The sequence below is a fragment of the Mytilus californianus genome, unplaced genomic scaffold (genome assembly GCF_021869535.1).
Source record: "Mytilus californianus isolate M0D057914Y unplaced genomic scaffold, xbMytCali1.0.p SCAF_7, whole genome shotgun sequence".
NCBI lineage: Eukaryota > Metazoa > Mollusca > Bivalvia > Mytilida > Mytilidae > Mytilus > Mytilus californianus.
In genome coordinates this window covers 104,345,422-104,369,986 of record NW_026262723.1, presented here as the reverse complement: position 1 = coordinate 104,369,986, position 24,565 = coordinate 104,345,422, and the positions used below count along the sequence as shown (strand labels likewise).

The following is a 24,565-nucleotide window of genomic DNA, read 5'->3' as shown; positions in this document are numbered from 1 at the left end:
AAAATAGGTCAAGATAAGACAGTGTTCCAGCTAGGTTGTTTACACAGGGCGGTCCGCACGCCCTTTCCCGAGTGCCGCCCTGTGCCCTTTTTACAGATTGCAGGGCGCCCTGCCTTTTTGAAGATCGATTGGTATATATTTTGTTCGTATTGATATGATCAGCCAATTACGAATATTTACCTGGCGACAAGTATATGACTTTGTTTACGACCCCAAGCTAATCAACGGTTACAACAGGTGTCATAACCTGTTGTTATAGGTAATCCGTTTATCGGATGGGTCATTTAATGATCATCAACATTAATTCATTCAAATAGAATCGGTCAGTCTGCATTTGTTTGTTTTTGAACTTGAAGAAATGTTTATACAACTTGGGCACAATTAGCAATGTTTACGGTAGTTTCATGGAGAAAACGTAATTGACAGAAAGTCGAAAACCATAATCAACTCGTTAAAAACATTGCTCTTATTGTTTTCCGTGAAATAAATAGCAAATTAAGACGTATTTTTCATTGACTGCCTTCATTTTTTATACGAAAATAACAAAATCGGTCGCCATATTGTTGATCGTATTTACATCTTCTACGTACTGTTTATTATCCTCCAAAGAAGGAGCACACCCAAATAAAGAAAGATAACTCAATCTGATTTTTTCCTAGCATTGAGTAACCTACTAAGATATTATAAAATATGTCTTCATACTTCTGGCTTTAGAATTTATATGTTTAGGTGTTTTGAGTCATGGGAAAAGTTAAAGAGGGTCTTAGTAGCAAGGTTGGTAGGGTGCCTTGGTCATCTTTTTCTGTATTTTTTATTTTCAATCCAAATTTTCACTGTTCACTATATCCTAACATTGTGCATCTACAGCTGTTTTGTGCTGTATTGCCATTAAGCACAGAAAAGGTAGAAAGGTGAAACTTGTAAAGTGTGTCAGACCATAGAAACAAAATGAAGCAGGACATTTTTCAAAAAATACTGCATATAAAGCTTAACTGTGCCAAGCAATGATTTAAAACTTGTGTGACTAGCTGCTTGATAAGTTTTCAGCCTAAAAAGTAGAAAGATAGTTTTTCTCTGGGCTAATGATGTTGTTCTTGTATATATATATAACCAGTGATTCAATGAACAAACAATGTTTTATTATAATCTTTATTAAAACATGCCCTTTTCATATTATCATATCACGCGTTAAATGCCCTTTTTCAGGATTGGCACCCTGCCCTTTTGAAATCCTAGCTGGAACACTGTAAGAGATTTTAGCAAAATTTGACAAAATTTTCGGCCGGATTTCAACCAAATTTAGGATCAGGAAACATGGAGCCCAGGCGTCGACAATCTAAATATTCGAGTAAGACATGAAAATGTCTTTACAAACATTATTTTAAAAGATCTTTGTTGTCGAAGTATGCGCTTTATGTTTCCTGTCCAATAATCGACGGAAATTTACCCATTTTTATTGACTTTTACGTGGAAAATCAAAACGAGTACTAATTGTGACGTCATAAATAAAATGCAGGAACGTAAATTTTCAACAAAAGGGCTTATTTCCTATCTAGTCACTGTATTAGCTATGATTCATTTTGATATTGGTCAATAAATCCTAGTTTGAAATTTAAGCTAAAAAAGGGGGCCATTTTTGGACCTTACCGAACCTACTCCTTTATGACTGTGATGAGGGGTCAGTTGAATTAAGTCCAAAGAAACAGACTATCTACATTGACAAGATCATCATCTAAATAATTTTTTTTTTAAATACCACCTATGGAGAAAATCTTATAGATTGAATTATAATCATTTATAGATCATTTAAACAAACTATAATGGTAGTAAATTTGAATCTGTAGTTCTATTAATCTAGTAAATTTTGATTCCAATAGTGTCACATATATTTTAGTTTTTATTTGCGAGGGATGGTTCCAACTCTTGACAAATTCTTCTACACTATTATTCTCAAATAACTGCCCCCCCAAGGGTGACTGGGGAATAGAAATATGGTCACCATTGGTTTTCCTCTGACCGGCGGTAAAACCCTCGCTAAAGTGGGGTGTCCGTTTGGCTGTGCGGGATGTACAAGTACGCAGCCACGTCCGGTCAGAATGGGGACGTTAAATCCGATGCCTCGTGTAGAGAGAATGCCACGCTCTCTGCACGTTAAGAACCCTTGCAACAACTCTTTGAGGGGTCCGTAGGTGACCTGTTGCCAGGCTAAATTGCTGTCCCTATCCAATTAACCCTCATTTTCCAGTGGCAGTTTAAATTTCCCCAACCTTCTTCCCGGATGGCCTACATTACAGAACCTACCTTTTGTATTTATTGTTAATTTGTTCTCGTCCTGAATATGCATGAAATATTTGCCACTGGACGTTAAGTAACCAACAATCAATCAATCAATCAAATAACTGACTGTTTCTGAATCAGACAGGTTCAGGAGTACCTGTATTATTGTATTCACCTTGTCCATCAATCCATTTGTGTGTCTGTCTCTCCATCCTGTATTATGTTAAAGTTGTGGTTTCATTGTATTTTTGGTCAAATTAACATGAAACACAGTACATCTGATTATCTGAAGTGAAAATTATAAAATATATGCATCATCAGGGTTTTGTTCCAGATTTCATGATTTACTAAATATGGGAATGAGATAGTATGAGCTGGGCATGGTGTCCTATGGTCAGGCATAATCATGCCTTTCATATTTGTATTTCACAGAGCATAATCTACTACTATTTTATTTTTTTAAATACATTTTCATATGAACTTACCAGAGTTATTACCCTGTCTGATACACACAATTTTGTATTTCCAGGAAATCCAGGCATTCAAGTTAATGAAGGTGATATTGAAAATCAGGATGAAAACCAAGCAGTAGCATTTTATGAGGTTGCCTTGGGAACAGACAGGAGATTCACACAAACCAGAGATAATATTGTTCCATTTACTAATGTAGGAAAAGACAAAAAAGTTACCTTTTATGACCTTGACCTGGTTCCTGGTACACCTGTGTACTACTTTACAGTCAAAGCTTACAGTGCTTCACATTCTGTTGCTATGGTAACATCAAATGGCTTTCATGTTGGAGATGATGGTGGGGTTACCTGTAAGTAAATTTTAAATGTTCAGTTTGTATTCAGATTACCGTACTTAACTAAATAAATAAAGGCTTTACCTGGTCAAGATACATGATACAGTTCTTCTTTAACCCTGAATTGTTAAATGAACATGATTGAATGGTTACTCATTTATCAACCAATGAAATACATATATGTGTTGAATATCTGAAATACTGTAAATTTAAATAACATTTGTGCACATTAAAATTTTACACACATGTGTGGAAATACTGCACGTATTATGTCGGATTGTATGTAAATACGTACATCATTATTATGATTTATTAAATGCACATACACATGTATACATGTAAGCTGAAAAATAGAACGCAGTTACAAGATATTGCATGTAAATTTTAGATTTTCAAACTCAAAATGCAAATACATAAGAAATACTTACATGTGATTATATAGTGCAATATTACCATACATAGAGAATAGTATATGGCTTGTTAATATCAACCTGATGCACAATAATAATTTCTAGAGCTCTTTTGAGAGATGTTCAAATGAATATCTTGTAGACTTAATTTAAATTAATATTTTGCAGCTGGAACTATTATAATGGAAGATTTTGTCAACACAAATACATATCTAGATATACAGTTTGAAGGGTTTTTTTCCAAAGTTGAGATATTGATGTATTATGTGGCTGTGTCTAACTACACAGGTGTTAATGGCACTGACTGTAAACATTATGTAAGCTTAAAATAAGTAAATGAGTTCTGAGGAGTTTGAGAATTGACTGAACCTTGTTACAATTGAACAAATCTTGACATGTTATATGTGTTTCATAATAAGTGTTTTGGTACTTGTATACTACTTTGAGAATTCCTGATAAAGTTAAATCCAGAAAAGGATTTCAGTTGCATAGAGAAGTAAGTTCTATAATGGCCTTATTTGGCCCCAAATATTAAGTCCATTGTTTCAAGAGAAAAAGAGTTTGAAGTTGATGAATGTACATGTAAGACAGTGAAAAACAAATATTATTGTTGAACCTTTCTTATAAAGTGTTTGATAACCCCCTAAAAGGCCAAAAATCGAGATATTGTCAAAATCTGACAAAGTTGACCTAATTTTAACCACATTCGGGCATAGGAAACATAGAGCGCAGGGTGTAACAAACTAAATATTCAAGTCCGATATGTGATTTGTTAAAACAAACATAACAAAGATGCAACTTTTACAGCTGTTATCTTATTGCTAGCAGGTTAAAGGTTTGGTTTGCTTGCTCGCTTGGTTTGTATTAATGTTTGCTCAAGCATTGTAATTAAGATTGACATATGAAAACAATATAAAAAGGCAGAGTTAAACTTGTATACATTATGTTTAAATTTGATTGGACATTATTGAATAATCAAATTTACCTATATACAGGTTTAACTCCGCCTACTTATATTGTTTGCAGATATCAATCTTAATTACAATGCTTGAGCAAACTTTAATACAAACAAAGCAAGCAAGCCAACCAAACCTTTAACTTGCTAGCATTAGGATAACAGCTGTAAATTAAAGAAGATATGAATGGATGTTACTGTTATTATGTAAGGCATACATGCACATAATAAAAAAAATATTATTACATAACCCAAAGCAAGCCATGATAGATCTGTCTACCAGTCTGTATAATTGGACAGGACTGAAAATGTTTAATATAGTATGATGCAGGTGCTACCTGATGAGCTCCTGAAGGTTATTGGTTCATGTTTGTTTTACTTATCATTATTCTTTCTGTAATAAGATATATACAAATTTGTGTGAAATCATATGTGTCTCTTAAACAAGTTTGCAGACAATAGTTTGCTTCTAACATTTCTTGCTTACTTTGGGAGTATAATACTTGTCTGTCCACAAATTAAAGGAGACAGTTTCTGTAGAAGGAATACATTTCCAAACACAATTTGTTGATAAGTTAGAAACTACTGTTATTATTGACTATATGTTCAAACAGATTGATGGTGGAAAGTCTACAGAAGAAGAAAAATCCAGGATATTTAATGTGTTTCCTGTCACAAATATAAATCAGAATACATTTTACAAAGTAGAGAATTTGAACCTGGAATCTGGAAAAAGTTTTGTTGTTTGGGTTTTTGGTAAGTATACTGTGATCAATAAAATTGGCAGTTTAAGAATGAATGTGTTTTATGTAACAATTATATTTTTTACCCTTGTTTTATTTTTTTTTTGGAGGGGGGGGGGGGTTGTGTTGCTCAGTCTTTAGTTTTCTATATTGTGTTTTGTATACTTTTGGTTGGTTTTTTTCTTTTTTTGCCATGGCATTGCCCGTTTGTTTTAGTATCTTTTGCCTCTCTTTTACTGCAAAATTTAAATGTTTAATCAAAGTCAGATGCTTAAACCAAGAAAACAAAAAATAAGTTTAATTTTTTTACATTTTTCATTCAATTTTTCTACAAGTAAACACATTTTTCATTCAATTGTTCTACAAATAAACACATGTATTGTATGGTGAAAATTTCAATGTTTTATACATCATCGTTTTACAGGAACTGACAAGTCAGGAGAGTGCAGTCTAGCCAGTCAAACATTCAGTGTTGACACTACACCTCCCGAAGCAGGAGAATTAACATGTGGACCAGATTATCACAAGGTTAGAGTTTTTAAAGACACATTTACAGACACATGTGTTTCTGTGTGTTTAAAGGGATCATAGATTTATTCTTATGAGGAAGCTCCGAGCATGCTCGGAGGATGCTCGGAGCTTTTGCGTAAGCTCTTCTCAGCAGTTTATGTGACTATAATTATACTGATCCATTAAGATGTCAATCAAATCTACGCCACTTCTATAATAAGGAAAGTAGAGCATTATGGAGGAAGCTCAATAAACACCTGTGTAAACATCTGGTCTATTCAAATACATTTTGCATGAAACTTTACAAAACTATAAATTAGATTAGAAATTCTTCAACAGTACTGTGTAATGCTTGGAAAGAAATCTCAAGTCTCCACAAAAAGTAAAAGTCATTAAAATATTTTCTTGATATATTTAATAATCATTCCTTTTTTATGATAAAAAAATTCTCAAATTTTATAATTAGATGATATGATATAAATATAGTTTATATTATATAAAATGCTACATAAAAGTTATCAGATACAAACAAAAGTCAGGGGGCGATTATTATTATTATTACTAAAGTTATTTTTTAAGTTTCTCTAATATAGGTATTTTTTGTTTTTGAAAATTATTTGATACCTCAATAATTATTTTATATGTCAAAAGAATCATGTACTAAATGTAATTTTTTAAAGAATTTTTATATCATTTCATAAAATTAAGTATTTATCCAATTTGAGATGAGTATAGAGAGGAACTTTAAAAATAATGACAAAAAAAATACTTTTATAAATTATTTTATACGTCTTTGAAAAACTTAACTTAGTACTTACAATTATTTAAGGAACATGTATAATTGTTTTTGATTAAGATTACAAATTATAAATAAATTCAAATAAATCACAAGGTTACATCTATTTATATCTGGCTATCTCTATTAAAGATTTTAAGGGAAACAATATTTTAATAGCCCCAAGAGACCAATCTTTGACCAAGAAGTGTGGCATCAGACAGGTAATTAGTGTTTCAGGAGGATTTAAGTAGTTTTATATTTCATGGGGAAAATAACCAGATGTCTGTGAAAATTTGTTCAAGCAAGAAAAATGTGAATGAATGGATATCTATAAAAGTAATATTAACAGAAGTTACTTATACATGATATAGAAGTAATATTTGAAACAGCCACGATTTCAACATAACTTGTATAGGTAATTTTGAAAATTACTTATTTAAGTAATGCCCCTAACATATTACCATTGGTTTTTTTATAAAATAGCAAACTTAGTTTTTTTATAGAAAATTATGGCTACTTTAGGAAAAGTTGCAATTCATTATTGGAACCCTGGTTTGAGGGGGTAACACCACCAATGTTTTCCCTCTAGTACGTCTCTCTTTAATTGATTTTTTTTAAAATTGTGTGAATATTATCTTTGTTTTAAATAAAGAAATACTTGACATGAGTAAAGTTTTATCCTGTCCTGTACTACAGTAAAAATAGAACATAACTTGTCAGTGCATATAAGAAAGTCAACATCTCCAGAAAATAACCAATCAATTTCTCTCCCCTTTTTCCCCTTAAAATAACATTAAGAACTGAGAGCTAATTGAGCTAAGAAAAAGATGCTTCAATACTTTGTACATTTAATAGTATGTTATAAATGGTGGTTATGGTAGTTGGTCTGGGCAGTGGAATTACTTTTCTGAGTTATTTTGTAGCTATGAAAAAGAAAAGTAAGGTCATTAAAAAATTTATAAGAAATTATATTGAAGCCTAATTATAAAGCTCATAATTTCTTATTTTTTTCTGTTTAATCTCTGTATAATTTTTGAAACATAAACAGTATCAATAAAACATCTTCTCAATACTTTCATGTAAATATTGTATATGAAATATTTAGGGAAAAGAAGTTGCATTGCATAGACAAAAGAAATTCCAGTTCTAAGTTTTAAATTTTTGTTATAAAGTTTTTTGATCCACTGAATCTGTTTAATTATTATAAAAACAAATAAAAAAAGTTATTAAGAAAAAAAATTCGAGGATTTCTGAACTAAAATCAATTTATCGTAACGATTGTGACAAGTCTTTCAACCTAGCCTATGAATTACAACTTTTCCCAAAGTAGCCATCATTTTCAATCGAAATTTAAGTTTGCTATAGCATTTAAAGTTTCACAAAGTCCATAGTTTGTGTCTTTGATGACTTTTATATTTCATTTTATATAGTATAAATTTAAGTTATATTTATATTTTAAATATAAATTTTGGGGTTTTTTTTTTGTATTGAAAAAAAAAAAAGATAATTATTAAGAAAATGTTTTAAACACATTTTCTTTCTGTGAATACTTGATATTACTTTCATAGTATTGCACAGTGTTATTGAAGAATTTCCCATCTATTTTATAGTTATGTAAAATTAATGCAAGATTTATTTGAATCGACCAGATGTTTACACAGGTGTTAATTGAGCTTCCTCTATAATGCTCTACTTTCCTTATTGTAGAAGTGCTATAGATTTGATTGACATCTTAATGGATCATGATAATTAATTTCACATAAACTGCTGAGAAGAGCCTACTTAAAAAGCTCCGAGCATCCTCGAGCATGCTCAGAGCTTCCTCATAAGAATAAATCTATGATCCCTTAATAGGCATTCATATGCCTCTTGCCATTGCAACATAGCTTTTTTAAAAGTGGTATACATATTAATATAAAAATAAGGAGATGAGGTATGATTGCCATTGAGACAACTATCTACCAAAGTTCAAATGAAGTGGATGTAAGCAATTATAGGCAACCGTAAAGCCTTCAACAATGAAAAAAACCCATACTGTATTATTAGTTGGCTATAAAAATTCCAACATGAAAAATATGAAACAACACAATTGAGGAAACTAACGGCCTAATTTATAACAAAACATAATTTATATAAAAGACAACCACTGAACTACAGGCTCCTGACTTTGGACAGGCATATTAGAATGTGGTGGGGTTAAGACCTTATTTTATTTATTTCATACCAGGAGAGGTTTTATTGTCTGTGTCATGTGGAGTTTGGCTTAAAATCAACAGGATGCGTTTTTAATAGATAGAAATAGCTCACACTAAATTGATTATATACTTTTTTCAGAATGTTACATACACTCCTGAAAGCAGCAGTTTGACAGGACTGTGGGAGGGGTTCTTTGATCTTGAATCTGATATTGCCTCTTTCAAAATATCCCTGTGGAATAAGTCTTCCTGTTCAGATCAAAGCTCTGAAGTACTGATGGTGGACTGGATAACTTTGGATTCAAACTATTCTCAGTATATGTTTTCAGAACTTCAACTGGAGGTATATTATATTTGTAAAATTTTAAGTTATAGAGTAACTGATATTAGAGTGTTGTGCATTTTGAAAAATGTATTAGTGCTATGATGTGTTTAACACAGAAAAATCTTATGTTTCTCATTTATAGAAACCATCATCTTTATGCTACTGTATTCATCAATTTGATCCATCCTTCCTAATTCAGTCGGAATTACCCTGGCTTAAAATTACTGATGAATATATACTTTCCAGTACGGTGACAGACCCCCAAAAGACAGCTATAATGTTGAGGATTGATGTTTACTTATTTGTTATATATATGAATTTGTATGATACAAATGCACATATAACTATTTCTCACTGTGTTATGTAACATTTCCAACATCCATCTTGGTTTTATTGTCTAATACAAAATCAGTTAGAAATTAGTGAAAATGTAAAGCAAAAAGATAAACAGATCCCTTCCTCAAATTTGGCTCAATTTTTCTTTGAACAATGCACATTGTATGAAAAAAATGTACAGAAAGAATGAAATTAAATGGAGATTGCAAGATTTGTCAGTATAATCTAATTTTAACCCTTTGTGAACTTCCTCCTTTATAACTTGATATAAATTGTTTACGCCACCTTTGCCGCAGCCCTATTAGCATTGCTATATATTGGGCATCAGGGGTGAGATAAAAACCTAAATGTGAGACTTGACCAATGTCGTTAAGGGGAAAATTTCCTCTAATTATAAGATCATCATTTGATTTTCTGTAGGGGTAAGAGGGTTTTTCAATACATGATTTTTTATTGCCATCCATTGTGACAAGAAAATTTTCTAATCAATGTGATAAACAGAATTGGTTTCATATACAGTTTAAAATTGTGACTAACAGCTGATTTTTTTAATACTATCAACATGCAGAAAGCCTAGTGATCTATGTATGAATAGTTTTACATATATGTAAAAAGAAAATTTACCATAAAAATGAAAATTTTAATTTATAACTTTATTTACAGAGAAACATTCCATATATAATAAAGCTCATTGCAACCAATCATGTTGGACTATCTGTCAGTACAGAATCTGCCCCTATATTATATGACTCCTCAAAACCAACATCAGGACATGTGGTTGATGGTACAGACTTTGTTAATGACAGAGTTTGGTTTGGTTCTGCATCTTTAGTTACAAGTAAGTAGATGCTTATATATCATAAATCACTCCAATTAATTTTCAGCAATGGGCTTGAAATTGAATCTTTACTACATACATGTAAACAAACTTATGTCTTAAGTATTTGAATTTACTGTCTTTGAATTTCTTTGTTGTCAGTGATAAAGCACAATTTGTGACATTTTGAAGGAAAAAAATCGCAGGTTTATTACAATATAAGAAATGATATAATTTATGTATCCCATACTAAACTTTTATATATATCTGTAAGTAATGTTATGAACCTCAAGAAAAAGTTTTGTGAAATGTTTGTGATAATGTAAGAAAACTACAGTTTTTAAGTAAAATTTGGATGATATATAGACAGCGCAGCTATCACCAATTTAAAGCCAACTTTATGAGATATAAAAATAAGAAAATGTGGTATGATTGCCAATGAGACAACTCTCCACAAGAGACCAAATGATACATAAATTAACAACTATAGGTCACTGTATGGCCTTCAACAATGAGCAAAGCCCATACCACATAGTCAGCTATAAAAGACCCCAAAATGACAAATGTAAAACAATTCAAATGAGAAAACTAACGGCCTAATTCATGTACAAAATAATGCACGAAAAACAAATATCTTCTTATATTTTATTAAATACATTTTTTTATAATAGTTTTTGTCTTCGCATGCACAGTAATTAATCTTTCACAAAATTCAAGATTAAATTTGTATATTTTTCAATATTTTTTTGCAAAAAAGTTAGCTATTGTGTATGAATAATATAAGTTTCATCCTTGAGAATATGTGAGCATTTAGACAAAGGAAGGTCATTATGATCTACATTTTCCACATCAATGACTTTGATTAAAGATTTTTGTCTCGCCTTGACGGAGTCAAAAAGCGAGACATAGGTATGCTGTTTCCCGTGTCGGCGTCAACAATGTATTAGTTTGTGATTAGGTCTAGTTCATGGTGAACCACTAGTGGTAGATCAATGATATTTGGTATGCAGTTGTATTAGCATTGGCACATCTCATTACCATGGAGATTATTTGGCCTCGCCCCCTCAGTCAAGGTCTATTGACTTTGAAACTTTGCTTAGTTTACATGTATTAGTTTGTGATTAGGTCAGTTTATGGGGAACCACTAGTGGTAGGTCAATGTTATTTGGTATGCACTTGTATTAGCATTGGCACATCTCATTACCATGGGGATTATTTGGCCCTGCCCCCTCAGTCAAGGTCTTTTGACTTTGAAACTTTGCTTAGTTTACATGTATTAGTTTGTGATTAGGTCAGTTTATGGGGAACCACTAGTGGTAGGTCAATGATATTTGATATGCAGTTGTATAAACATTGGCATATCTCATTTCCATGGAGATTATTTGGACCCGCCTCCTCATTCATGGTCTATTGACTTTGAAACTTTTGCTTAGTTTGCATGTATTAGTTTGTGATTAGGTCAGTTTAAGGGGAATTGTTAGTGGTAGGTCAATGATAATTGGTATGCAGTTGTATAATCATTAGCACATCTCATTTCCATGGAGAATATTTGGTCCTTACCCCTCATTCATGGTCTATTGACTTTGAAACTTTTGCTTAGTTTACATGTATTAGTTTGTGATTAGGTCAGTTTAAGATGAATCGCTAATGATATTCGTTATGCAAATGTATTGGCATTTGCAAGTTTCATTTCCATGGAGATTATATAACCCCACCCCTTAATTATGGTTCATTGACTTTGAAACTTTTACATAGTTTACAAGTTAAATGTTTGTGTTTAGGTTTGTTTAAAGGGAACTACTTATGAAAAGTCAATGGTATTTGGTTTGCAGTTGTATTAGCATTGGCACATCTCATTTCCATGGAGATTGTTTAGCCCTGTACCTTCACTCATGGTTCATTGACTTTGAATATTTGCATAACTTACATGTTAAAGTATTGCTATTTTAATTTCAACATTTGCATTATCAAAATAACAAATAGGCGAGACATATCTCTGTGTTAACAGTTTATTTTAGTTAAAATGAGTGCTAGCCATGCAATGATGATGTTTGGTCATTTTGAATTTCTACTTATCTGTCATTGAATTTTTTACCATTCTAAATATTATACAAAACAAACAGTCGGTAATTTATGACTATCTATGTTTTTAAGAGAATGCACATAATTAAGGTCCTAAATTGATTGTATGAAGGCCTATAGTAATCAGCTTGTCTCTCTCTCTATCTGTGTGACCAGGGTTTGTCCTTCCATCTATAGCAAATTGTTGTATGCTATCTAACGTTAAAAACCCATGGAGTTTACGGGGTATTTAGTTAAATATATTATTAATCCAAATAAAATCACTATCAGACATATGCATCCTATGGGGCACTGATAAGGGAAACTCCACAACATACAAAGGTGGTGTTGGATTACATCTGGGGCATGTCTGACTCTTGGACGTCAGTCCATATTTGGTCAAGAGACTGACTGAAACCAATGGGAAAGTGGCTCTCATGTTGACCAGTCACATGACTAATTAAAAATTGTTTGAAACAAAGTGCGCTCACTTCACTTTCAATTTGGCGTGGCTGTAAACAGCAAAGTTTTCAGCAGAAACTATATTTGATTTCCCACCCACCTCACCTCTTGTTTATTGCATGTTATTTTGTTTTTCTTGTTTATAGTTATGTCTTATGTAGATATTGTGTAGTTTTTGATTGTAATGAGTACCCCAATTTTGCTGATCTATGTATTTTTGTCTTTCGCCTATATTTTGCTAATTATATGTTTGCATCTAATTGGAATTTATAATTAAACTGTGGATTACTTGGCCCAAACCTGTCTTTTGGTATTTATTCAAGCCTTGATTACATATCCAAGGTTTCCTCACCAGACTGGACTAGTAATTCAATTCAGTTCAGGATTTGGTTGGGACTCCTTTTTGTTAAACAGTCACAAACACACACAAACAGCAGAAACAATTAAGGTATATAAGTACAGGGGAAAACCTACAATGGGAAAAAGGGGGGAGGGGAAGCAAAAGAGTTAGTTTGGATTAATTAAGGTTACAATACACCATTAGATTTTATGGGCGCAGCCATTTTATGAGCATAACATGGTATTCAGAATTAAGAGTATAGCTAATCCTGATTGGTTGATATGTGCGCCCGTTATTTTTTGTTATTAGAGACTTCGTGCATTCTGCATTATACCAAAGGCCTAATAAATTATTTTCCTTAGCCCTAACGGAACTGAGATGTCTTTTAAACGCTAGGAGGAGACACGTATTTTTAAGTGCAAAATTGAAAGGCATGGGAGATAAGTACAAATTACACTAAGAAAAGCAACGCGAACCTATATTTTTTGGACCAAAAAATACTGTCCTAATAACTTTTCTTTAATTCTAGCAAGGTTTCGTTAAAAAAATCAACTTTCTAAAGTCTGTATCTCGAAAAAGGCTATCATTGTCGCCTATGGGGAAATTAATTGTTTATTTCAATCTATAGGAAACTTGGCATGATGATTATTTTCTGCTAGAAGGTGTATTATACAAGGAAGAAACCACACTTTGAAAGTCATGGTCAAAAACTTATTTTAACTAAGTCACCCCTATGTGTATGTACCAAAATTCACAAATGCTTTTTGGCTATTTACAAGTGAATATTTCAATGTAAAACTTTGTTATTCAATTCTTTACAAAGGTTGGATATCACTTATATGTGTGATGCCTCTCCTCACTTAAATTTCCGCAAAGAACCTGATTTCATATAAAATTTCATCACAATATTCTTATTTACAGGGAGAAGAGTCCACTGTATTGGCTTCCATCCAGCTTACTATAAATTATTTATTATTTTAACTTCTAGGCACATTTTTGCATTTGGCTAATTCTGAAGGTCCACCGTGTCCTGACCAGGCTGTATCTATGATCAACAACCCAAGCTGGAGAAAACTACAACAGATTGGCTTCAAAGATCCCAGTGGTCAACAATGGTCACTTATCCATAGAAAAGATAATATCCAGAACTTAGTTTATGATAACGCTATCAGTATAAAGCTGGCAAGAAATGTTAATAAAAAACAAATGTATACTGGGGCATACATCAGGTCTGCTGAATTTGAAAATGGTGGAACTTATCAGGTAAGAGTATGTTTTAAAATGTAAATAATTTCTTTAATAAAATTCATTTGATATTTTAATCATTTCTTTTTAGCTGCTTATCAAATTCAGCTTATAATACAATGAACTAGAAAAATTGTAAGCATAACCAACAAATTAACACCACCATGTCTCCTGTTTGTTAGAAATGTTCATTTAAATCAAGTCGCTGTTTTTTTAGCAATTACAAACAAACGAACTGACAAATGAATGTGAGGATTGACACACCAATCATTTAATACTGCCCAAATGGCTAATACATGCTCAGCAATATAATGTTCAGAATTATGTGCATTTTCAGTTCTGAACATCATCTTTTGAGCCACAAATTAAATGTTAATCCAACTTGGTTTAGAAATGTCCATTGGAGAGATAAACAGAATATCACTGGCACCAGACCCAGCCAAACTTTAATTGTTTTAACAGGTCAGGAGGTCCAGTAACAAATATTTTTTACTGGACCTTCATTGCTGTTACAGGACCTACTTAATATCTCTGGTGAGCAGCGCGAAACGCTGCGAACTTGCTAGGGGGTCCAGGGGCATGCCCCCCACCCCCCCCCCCCCAGAAAAATTTTGAAAAATTAGATGCAAAATCCTGCATTCTGAGTGCTTTGACTAGGCATGGCATTGTTTACAACATGTGTTTCCGGTGCATGCTTAATGAACTGGGGAAAAAAGAAATGCTGGAAACTGACGCAACAGACATGATAATCGAGATACAAAATCTTCAAAATATTCAAATATTGAAAGGGTTTAGGCAGTAGGGGACAAGCCAGTGAGCCTTAAAATCGTCTTATAATATGTTTTAAAAAAAAAGAAGTCACATTAGAAATGCCGATTTTTAGGGAATGCATAAAATAGTTGACAAGAAAATCTCGCCGTGTGTCAATGGAAGCGTGATTTCATTGGCTGCTTTTTATATTATTGCATTCTGATTGGGTTACTATTTGTGTTGCCCATATATATCTATAAATATATATGACTAGGGTATTTCTGCGATCCTAATTAATATAAGGACAATTGTTTTTCATTGATCTCGGGAGGAAAACAATATTTTGTGTTTGATATAGCAACACATTTTTCCCAATTTTAATACTGCATGCTGCAAAAAATTTACAGGACAGGAGGTCCTGTAGTTCACAGGATGGTGGCGGACCCAAATGAAATGCCATAATCTCTTTTTATTTCTTTGAGCTATACTAAGTTTTGACTCAAGAGTTCTTTGGTAAGAAGAAGCCCTTTTTTTATTTTGGGATCAGTAGGTGAACAGTCAAGGATGCTAGATTGGAATTTGAGGTTTCCAGATAGAATCTTTCAAATGAAATGCCATAATCTCTTTTTATTTCTTTGAGTTATACTAAGTTTTGACTCAAGAGTTCTTTGGTAAGAAGAATCCCTTTTTTAGCTCACCTGACCTGAAAGGTCAAGTGAGCTTTTCTCATCACTTTGCGTCCGTCGTCCGTAAACTTTTACAAAAATCTTCTCCTCTGAAACTACTGGGCCAAATTTGACCAAACTTGGCCACAATCATCATTGGGGTATCTAGTTTAAAAAATGTGTCAGGTGACCCGGCCAACCAACCAAGATGGCCGCCATGGCTAAAAATAGAACATAGGGGTAAAATGTAGATTTTGGCTTATATCTCTGAAACCAAAGCATTTAGAGCAAATCTGACATGGGGTAAAATTGTTTATTAGGTCAAGATCTATCTGCCCTGAAATTTTCAGATGAATTGGACAACCTGTTGTTGGGTTGCTGCCCCTGAATTGGTAATTTTAAGGAAATTTTGCCGTTTTTGGTTATCATCTTGAATATTATTATAGATAGAGATAAACTGTAAACAGCAATAATGTTCAGCAAAGTAAGATCTACAAATAAGTCAACTTGACCAAAATGGTCAGTTGACCCCTTAAGAAGTTATTGCCCTTTATAGTCATTTTTAACCATTTTTCGTAAATTTTTGTAATCTTTTACAAAAATCTTCTCCTCTGAAACTACTAAGACAAATTTAACCAAACTTGTCCACAATCATCATTAGGGTATATTGTTTAAAAAATGTGTCCGATGACCCCGCCCGTGAACCAAGATGGCCGACATGGCTAAAAAATAGTACATAGGGTAAAATGCAGTTTTTGGCTCATATCTCTGAAACCAAAGCATTTAGAGCAAATCTGATGATATAAAATTGTTCATTAGGTCATAATCTATCTGCCCTGAAATTTTCTTACCAATCAGGCAATCCATTGTTGGGTTGCTGCCCCTGAATTGGTAATTTTAAGGAAATTTTGCCGTTTTTGGTTATTATCTTGAATATTATTATAGATAGAGATAAACTGTAAACAGCAATAATGTTCAGCAAAGTAAGATCTACAAATAAGTCAACTTGACCAAAATTGTCAGTTGACCCCTTAAGGAGTTATTGCCCTTTATAGTCAATTTTTAACCATTTTTCGTAAATTTTTGTAATTTTTTACAAAAATCTTCTCCTCTGAAACTACTAAGACAAATTTAACCAAACTTGTCAACAATCATCATTAGGGTATCTAGTTTAAAAAATGTGTCCGATGACCCCGCCCTCGAACCAAGATGGCCGACATGGCTAAAAAATAGTACATAGGGTAAAATGCAGTTTTTGGCTCATATCTCTGAAACCAAAGCATTTAGAGCAAATCTGACATGGGAGTAAAATTGTTCATTAGGTCAAGATCTATCTGCCCTGAAATTTTCAGACCAATCAGGCAACACATTGTTGGGTTGCTGCCCCTGAATTGTATTATAGATAGAGATAAACTGTAAACAGCAATAATGTACAGCAAAGTTAGATCTACAAATAAGGCAACATGACCAAAATTGTCAATTGACCCCTTAAGGAGTTATTGCCCTTTATAGTCAATTTTTTACAATTTTCATAAATTTTGTAAATTTTTGTAAATTTTTACAAAGTATTTTCCACTGTATCTACCGGGCCAAGTTCATTATAGATAGAGATAATAGTAAGGAGCAATAATGTTCAGTAAAGTAAGATCTACAAACACATCACCATCACCAAAACACATCACCATCACCAAAACACAATTTTGTCATGAATCCATCTGTGTCCTTTGTTTAATATGCACATAGACTAAGGTGAGCTACACAGGCTCTTTAAAGCCTCTAGTTTATTTTGGAATCAGTAGAATAAAGGTCAAGGTCATAGCAGCTAGTAATAGACTTAATGGTTTCCTGTAGGAATCTTTAAATCATGCATCCAATGGTGAACCTATACCAAACTTTTGTTGACCTATTTTTTACCTAATTGTAGCTTTTTGACTTAACTACACTTAATTAAGAAATGTTTTTGTTTAGAGAAAGGCCTGTATTTAATTCTACGCCTAAGGCAGTTGTCTAAAAAAGGGGAAATTGGGTAGACAGAAATATTGAAGATAACTTTTAAATATATATCCCTTTTTACTAAATTTGTGTTGATAAGGCATCAGGTCCTGTTATAATATATTATCTTTGTGTTGTAGATTACAATAAAAGCAGCTGATGGTAAAGGGATTCCAGTTACTGGGATCATGCTATGGGATGGTCCTGTAGATGGTATAGCTACTTACAATTACATAACTGAAGATGACTGGACACTTCATTTGTGTGATTGTTGTCTGGAAGATCCTTTGGCAGAGGTTTGAAATTTGTTACTCTTAAGCTTAAATATGGAAAAATTGTATTATCCTGAGACTCCCTCATCACCCAAAGACTCAAGACAAGGGCTCATGGGTTGAGGGATAGTAACAGGGCAGATATGGGAAAGGATGTGTTATAATCTATATATAAAATATTAAACAAATGGCTTAAAAAAGTGGAAACATTTTAATTATTCTCTTGCAGGTTACATACATGTTCATTCCCTCATCTAAAATATTTTCATTTTTACAAAGTGCCCCGACAGTTCCCTATTGTCTTTGAATATTACAGTGTCACAGAGATTTTGTTTAGTGTTAAATGTTCTTCATTCCTTGAACAATTTGCTGTCATTTTGCTTGACATTGACAAAATGAGTATTGACCTTGTACGCCATTGTTGTTAAGAACACTTTTAAATGACATCATTGGGAACAGAGCAACATAAAAGTATACCAGTTATTTTCCAAATAGATAAGTATAACTAGGGTAAATCTGTGGTCAATACATATGTAATACCTAATTATTTTGTAAAACTTTACTTGGAACTTTCGTTTTTCAGTTGCAAGGTAAGTCCAGAGAAATATTCTAGTGCAGAAGATAGGTTACAAAAAAGTGTGGGAAACAGTATCAAATCAATGACATCAATATTTGACATAATTAATTAGTGGTAGCTAAAAGAAAAAGAAATATTACCATTAAAGTATAGTCATCATTTAATATGATTCTATGCAAAAGTCTCAAAAAAGAGTAGAAGTTAGAGTTGATATTGAAAATTCAAATCTGTCACACCAAAGAGAGTTTTCTATGCACAAAACCAAATGCAGTAATATAATGTGTTACTCAATAGATGCAAGGACATGTAGATATTTTCAGTCCAGCTGATCCATTTCTACTATTGCCATCACTTGGCATATATTGTTTTATGTTACAAGGTAAATATAGCAGTTATCTTCCTAACTCAAGCTTTATGCCCTTCAATCAAATAGAAAAAATGACCAATAATTTAATGAAAAATCTGCAAATTCGTACAAATTGCAACTAAATGAAAATGTCTCATTTGGAATAATGAGCCCAATAACTATTAATCATTGATTTCAAATTCTTACTTTGATGTAAGTTAGATTTTATGAGACTTCAATAGTCCTGTAAAGAGTGAATTGTTTCTGAATTTATTTATAGTAAGATACTATAGATAGCAATTGTTCACAAATGAATCAGTTAGATAATTTTTACCTACAATACTTGTACCATTTAATTTCAGACTTGCTCATTTTGTAACTGTTCAGCCAGTGATATGACATCTACCACTCCTCCTTCTGTGACTACAAGTAAAACTCCATATGCAATAGTTAAAAGTCCTGATGCAACAGTGGTTACTAAACCTGTAGACATGGGCATTCCCGTGGCACAAACAGCATGTGGTGTACAGATATTGACAGGTACGTTTACAAGATTTGTTTATCTTACCTGGGTTAGAGTTATTTTCTTTCTGTCTGACTACAAAACCTTTAATGGTGCCTTATGGTTGTTAATTATCTGTTTGTTTGGAGCTGTTGTTATTTTGAAATCTTTTGTCAGTCATGATCTGATATAACTTCTAGGAAGAATACAACAGAATTATATTCAGTTTATTGATTACTCCTGAATATCTTAGTTGTAGTGGTTTTTGACAGCTTGTAAATGGTGGTGCCTAGGTCAATGCTGACAGTAGATTGCCCAAAAGTATACTGTACTTTATTGTTGAAATTCTTTCAGCAATCTTTTGTGATACATAGGTTATTTAATAGTATATATTCACAGAAATTTCATAGTCTGCTGCTAGCAAATGTTGCTATATGAATGATTACACCTTAAACAAAACCCCTGTTTATTTAGTGCTGATTGATTTATTCAAATCAGATATATAAGTTATAATTGGTTATTAACATACTATTTCAGGTGATGTACCTCAAGTAGTTACTTGGTGCCAGGCCTACAACAATACACAGAGATTAATGAAGGCTAAAATAGATTTATCTTTTGATCCATCGGCCAACTATCACCGGTACAAAGTAGTAGTCAGTCCTCTGAAAGACGATGAAGTAAATGTATGTATTTTGGGACTAAAAACACTGTTAATGTAGTTATACACCAAAGATTTTGGAGATATACAGAAATATCTCTGCCTGTCCGTCTTGTCTGTCTGTCTGTCTGTCTGTCCATGTTCCTTGTAAGTGCATCTCCCCCTTAACAACTAAACAGATAGTGAAGAAACTTTACACAGTTGAAAAATACTACCGGAGGATTTGCATGAAGGAATAAAAGTCTGGTACTACATTTTTAAGGGAGATACTGTATAGCGGGTTATTTTTGCGGGGTGTTTATTTTCGCTTATTTTGGCGGGTAAGGGGAAATCGCGAAATTAAATTCCGTGAAAATTTATGCATACGGTCGCTTCTTTCTAATAGCTAAAGCGTTTTGAAAACTATCTATTTTTTCTGTTCGTCGGATCAATAATGGTTTCTGTTAATTTAACCAGCATAAATGCAAAAGGCCATTGTTCCCTTGCTGTCAGGTGTTATTTGGTTAATTGGTTACATAATAAAATAATTAATAATATAAGAGTGTAAGGTATACTGTCATGTATTTTATCCTTATTAATTAGTTTCAATTATATATAAGTCGCAAGTCACTCATGATAAATTCATGATCTAATTAGTACATCAAAGGTCCGGTCAATTTCGTAACTAATCAACTGTAACATTTACCAGAAGTTTGTACACCTGTGACCAATTTCTAAGTACCGGTATTCTATTGATTAACTGTATCAAATATAATCAATAAATAAGATGTCATGCAGGTAAAACAATCATTTAACCATAACATTGTCAATTTCTACAACTTTTTAACTGCAACCATTTCAGTATCCGCCAAAATATTTAATTGGGATTAAAGAATCCGCCATAATAAAAACCGCTTAAATTTTTCGTATGCTTTGATGCCCCTAAATCCTGAAATTTTACACCTGTGAAAATAACCCGTTATACGGTAATTTCCAAACCAGTCCAAAAGACTCTTTGCCATTTTGTTGTCTCGCCTTGACGGAGTCAAAAAGCGAGACATAGGTATGCTGTTTCCGGCGGCGACGGCGGCAGCGTCAACAATGTATTAGTTTGTGATAAGGTTAAGTTCATGGTGAACCACTAGTGGTAGGTCAATGATATTTGGTATGCAGTTGAATTAGCATTGGCACATCTCAGTACCATGGAGATTATTTGGCCCTGCCCCCTCAGTCAAGGTCTATTGACTTTGAAACTTTTCATAGTTTACATGTATTAGTTTGTGATTAGGTCAATTTATGGGGAACCACTAGTGGTAGGTCAATGATATTTGGTATGCAGTTGTATAAGCATTGTCATATCTCATTTCCATGGAGATTATTTGGCTCCGCCCCCTAAGTCATGGTCTATAGACTTTGAAAATTTTGCTAAGTTAACATGAATTAGTTTATGATTAGGTCAGTTCAAGGGGAACCATTAGTGGTAGGCCAATGTTAATTGGTGTTCAGTTGTATAATCATTAGCACATCTCATTTCCATGGAGAATATTTGGCCCCGCCCCCTCAGTCATGGTCTATTTACTTTGAAACTTTTGCTTAGTTTACATGTATTAGTTTGTGATTAGATCAGTTTAAGATGAACTGCTAATGTTAAGTCAATGATATTTGGCATGCAGATTTATTGGCATTTGCAAGTATCGTTTCCATGGAGATTATATAGCCCCACCCCTTATCATGGTTCATTGACTTTGAAACTTTTACATAGTTTACAAGTTAATGTTTGTGTTTAGGTTTGTTTAAAGGGAACGACTTATAATAAGTCAATGGTATTTGGTATGCAGTTGTATTAGCATCGGCACATCTCATTCCATGGAGATTGTTTAACCATATACCTTCAGTCATGGTTAATCGACTTTGAATATTTGCATAACTTACATGATAAAGTTTTGCTATTTTAATTTCAACATTTGCATTATCAAAATTACAAAAAGGCGAGACATATCTCTGTGATAACAGTTTATTTGCATACTTCATTGATGTCATAAAGCATAAAAGATTTATTTAAAGTCAGATAAACATATACCAACACAAAATAAGCTCTGTAGGGCTTTTCATCAGAGTCATTTTTATGGTAGATAACTTAAGATTAAAACGAAATGCTCAAATGGTTATTCACCAGTGAATAAAAGGGTTCCACAATGCACATTGTTAATGTTTAGGGTTATTCGCCATTCCCTGCCCGTACGAAATTATAAGGCGTATTACGCCTGGAAATCTGGCGTAAACCAGGCGTAAGTGGTAGTTACGTGTCCAGATCCAGGCGTAAGGGAACAGGAAACGTAAATTTGTAGTCCTTACGGGCGTAGAAAATATGGTAAACCTGGCGTAAATTGAAATAAGCAAGGCATAAATTTTCCTACGGGCGTAAAACTGTTGTAATGGCGTAAATCATAATACCCATAATGCTTTGTTGATAAAGGATCATGGGATTTTTTTTTCAAAATTTGGCTCTTTGGTATTATTTTGCAAGAGTTGGACTTATGGCAGCTTTATATATTCAGGGATAATTTGGAAGAATTTGAAATTGGAATTATGGAATCAAATTGATTAATGAAAATTGTGAAATAAAAGGAAAGTAATATACATGGTAAAAGATAATTATGTGAGTAACTAAGTTTTATTTTTAAACAGTAATTTTGAATTCTGAAAACCTTCATCCTTGGATGATAACATTAAAATCTTTCACATTAAGTTAAATTGCAGTATTATCATTGATATTTTGGTTCAAATGACATTAATTTTCAAAAAAAAAACTTAGTTAAAATGCTGGTTTTATTTCAGGAAGAATTAATTGCTATAATTCTAATTTAAACTTAAACTTATTTGAGCCAGTGTCTGTCCAATACATGTATGTATTTATTTATATAGCTTCTTCAATTAATAGTTAATATTTCAAGTTTCATGTCAAACAATGAGAAATTTAAGCAATAGTACAGAAGTTTGTATCAAATACACAAAAGTACACAGCTAGGGTAATACACTGATTTAAAATAAGTGTAGTATTATGTAAGGATATTACGCCTGTTTTTTTTTATTGACCAGGCGTACTCATTTGCATATAACGCCTGGTTTTCTGTGGACCAGGCGTACTCATTTAAATATTACGCCTAATTTTACGCCTGGTTTCCGCCTCAGTTACGCTTGGTTTCCGCCTGGTTTACGCCTGGTTGACACCTGGACATGCATTCCGTAAACACTACAATGACGCCCTAATAAAGTATGATTTCTACGCCTGGTTTCCGTGTCATTTACGGGCGTCCCATTTCGTCCAGGTGCATTTAAGATAGATGGTGGGTCTTAAATAAATTCCTTTATAAAAGTAACATTTAGGGGGCTGGAAATTAGCAGATTTTTTTTCTTTACATTTCTCGTTGCAGATAAACTGGTGTATATTGGTGTATGCAGATGATGAAGAATTAACAGAAATCTGTGGTATAGAACCACCTAGTACTTCTGCCAAACTTGTACTTCATGTATGGAATCGTAACAACTATGTACCAGATACATCTGACTTATTTAATGTCTTCTCAGCTAAAGCATACTTCAAAGACCTAATTATTCCACCTAAAATTGGCAATAAATGTCGCTATGGTAACCCATTCAGAGGAGGTACTAATCCAGTAATAAAGTATGAGGCTGGAATCGGTACAGAAAAGTTACAATCAGATGTTGTACCATATAAAGAGATATATAGACCATGTATACCATGCAATACACAGTGCTCTTTGTCAAACTGTCATTCTGATTGTGATATTAATCAGCAAACACTTGTTACATTCAATTTGTCAAATCTGGCCCTGAAACCTTTTACTCTAGCAGAAAATGACACAGGACATTTATACAACAAAAGTGCTATATACTATACAACAGGTATTTTTACTAATTATCAAAGTGTGATTGTATAATAAATAATAAAAAAACCTATGGTTGTACAATAGCAGAGACTTTTCAAAAAGATATTGCAAACCTAGCAAAAAGGATTCTGTTTTTTCAAGACCATTACATTTTGTTTAATTTTTATGATCAAAAGTCAGAATCTAGAGCAAAACTTTGAAATTGTATTTTTTCAATTTAAAATATTTTACTGATAAATGGTGGTTTTTTTTTTTGCATTTTTAAACATTTACATACGATCTGGGAATACATTTTTAAGACATCATTTTGAAGCTTCATGGAATGTTATGAAACTTGAACAGAAGCTTCTTCAAGATCAGGAAATATTACCTGAAGGATTTGTTTTTTCTTTTTTTTTCCTGTATTTTACTGATAAATAGGCTTAATGTCTACTTGGTTTACTTTTATAAATTTTGACTTGGATGGAGAGTTGTCTCATTGGCACTCATACCACATCTTCTTATATCTAATTAGTTTTTGATAGTCAGCATTACACTTTTACACTGACTGCATCAATCACAGGCTATCTAAAGGGTTCATTGATATAATTAAGAAATAATACTTTCATGCCATGCCCTATGCTCATTTTAACTTGATTAGGCATTATATTT

General features: G+C 32.7%; 1 protein-coding gene across 1 annotated transcript in view; it reads left to right on the top strand.

Annotated features, from left to right (window-relative positions):
• LOC127709607 (uncharacterized) overlaps positions 1–24,565 on the top strand; it is a 187,467-nt gene that overhangs the window by 106,373 nt on the left and 56,529 nt on the right. Inside the window, exons 56-66 of the mRNA XM_052215208.1 lie at positions 2,807–3,097; positions 3,661–3,809; positions 5,062–5,203; positions 5,615–5,718; positions 8,813–9,016; positions 9,998–10,172; positions 14,003–14,277; positions 17,807–17,962; positions 19,224–19,401; positions 19,901–20,049; positions 23,438–23,930. Coding sequence (XP_052071168.1) covers positions 2,807–3,097; positions 3,661–3,809; positions 5,062–5,203; positions 5,615–5,718; positions 8,813–9,016; positions 9,998–10,172; positions 14,003–14,277; positions 17,807–17,962; positions 19,224–19,401; positions 19,901–20,049; positions 23,438–23,930 — 2,316 coding nt within the window. The remainder of the gene's footprint in view (positions 1–2,806; positions 3,098–3,660; positions 3,810–5,061; positions 5,204–5,614; positions 5,719–8,812; positions 9,017–9,997; positions 10,173–14,002; positions 14,278–17,806; positions 17,963–19,223; positions 19,402–19,900; positions 20,050–23,437; positions 23,931–24,565) is intronic.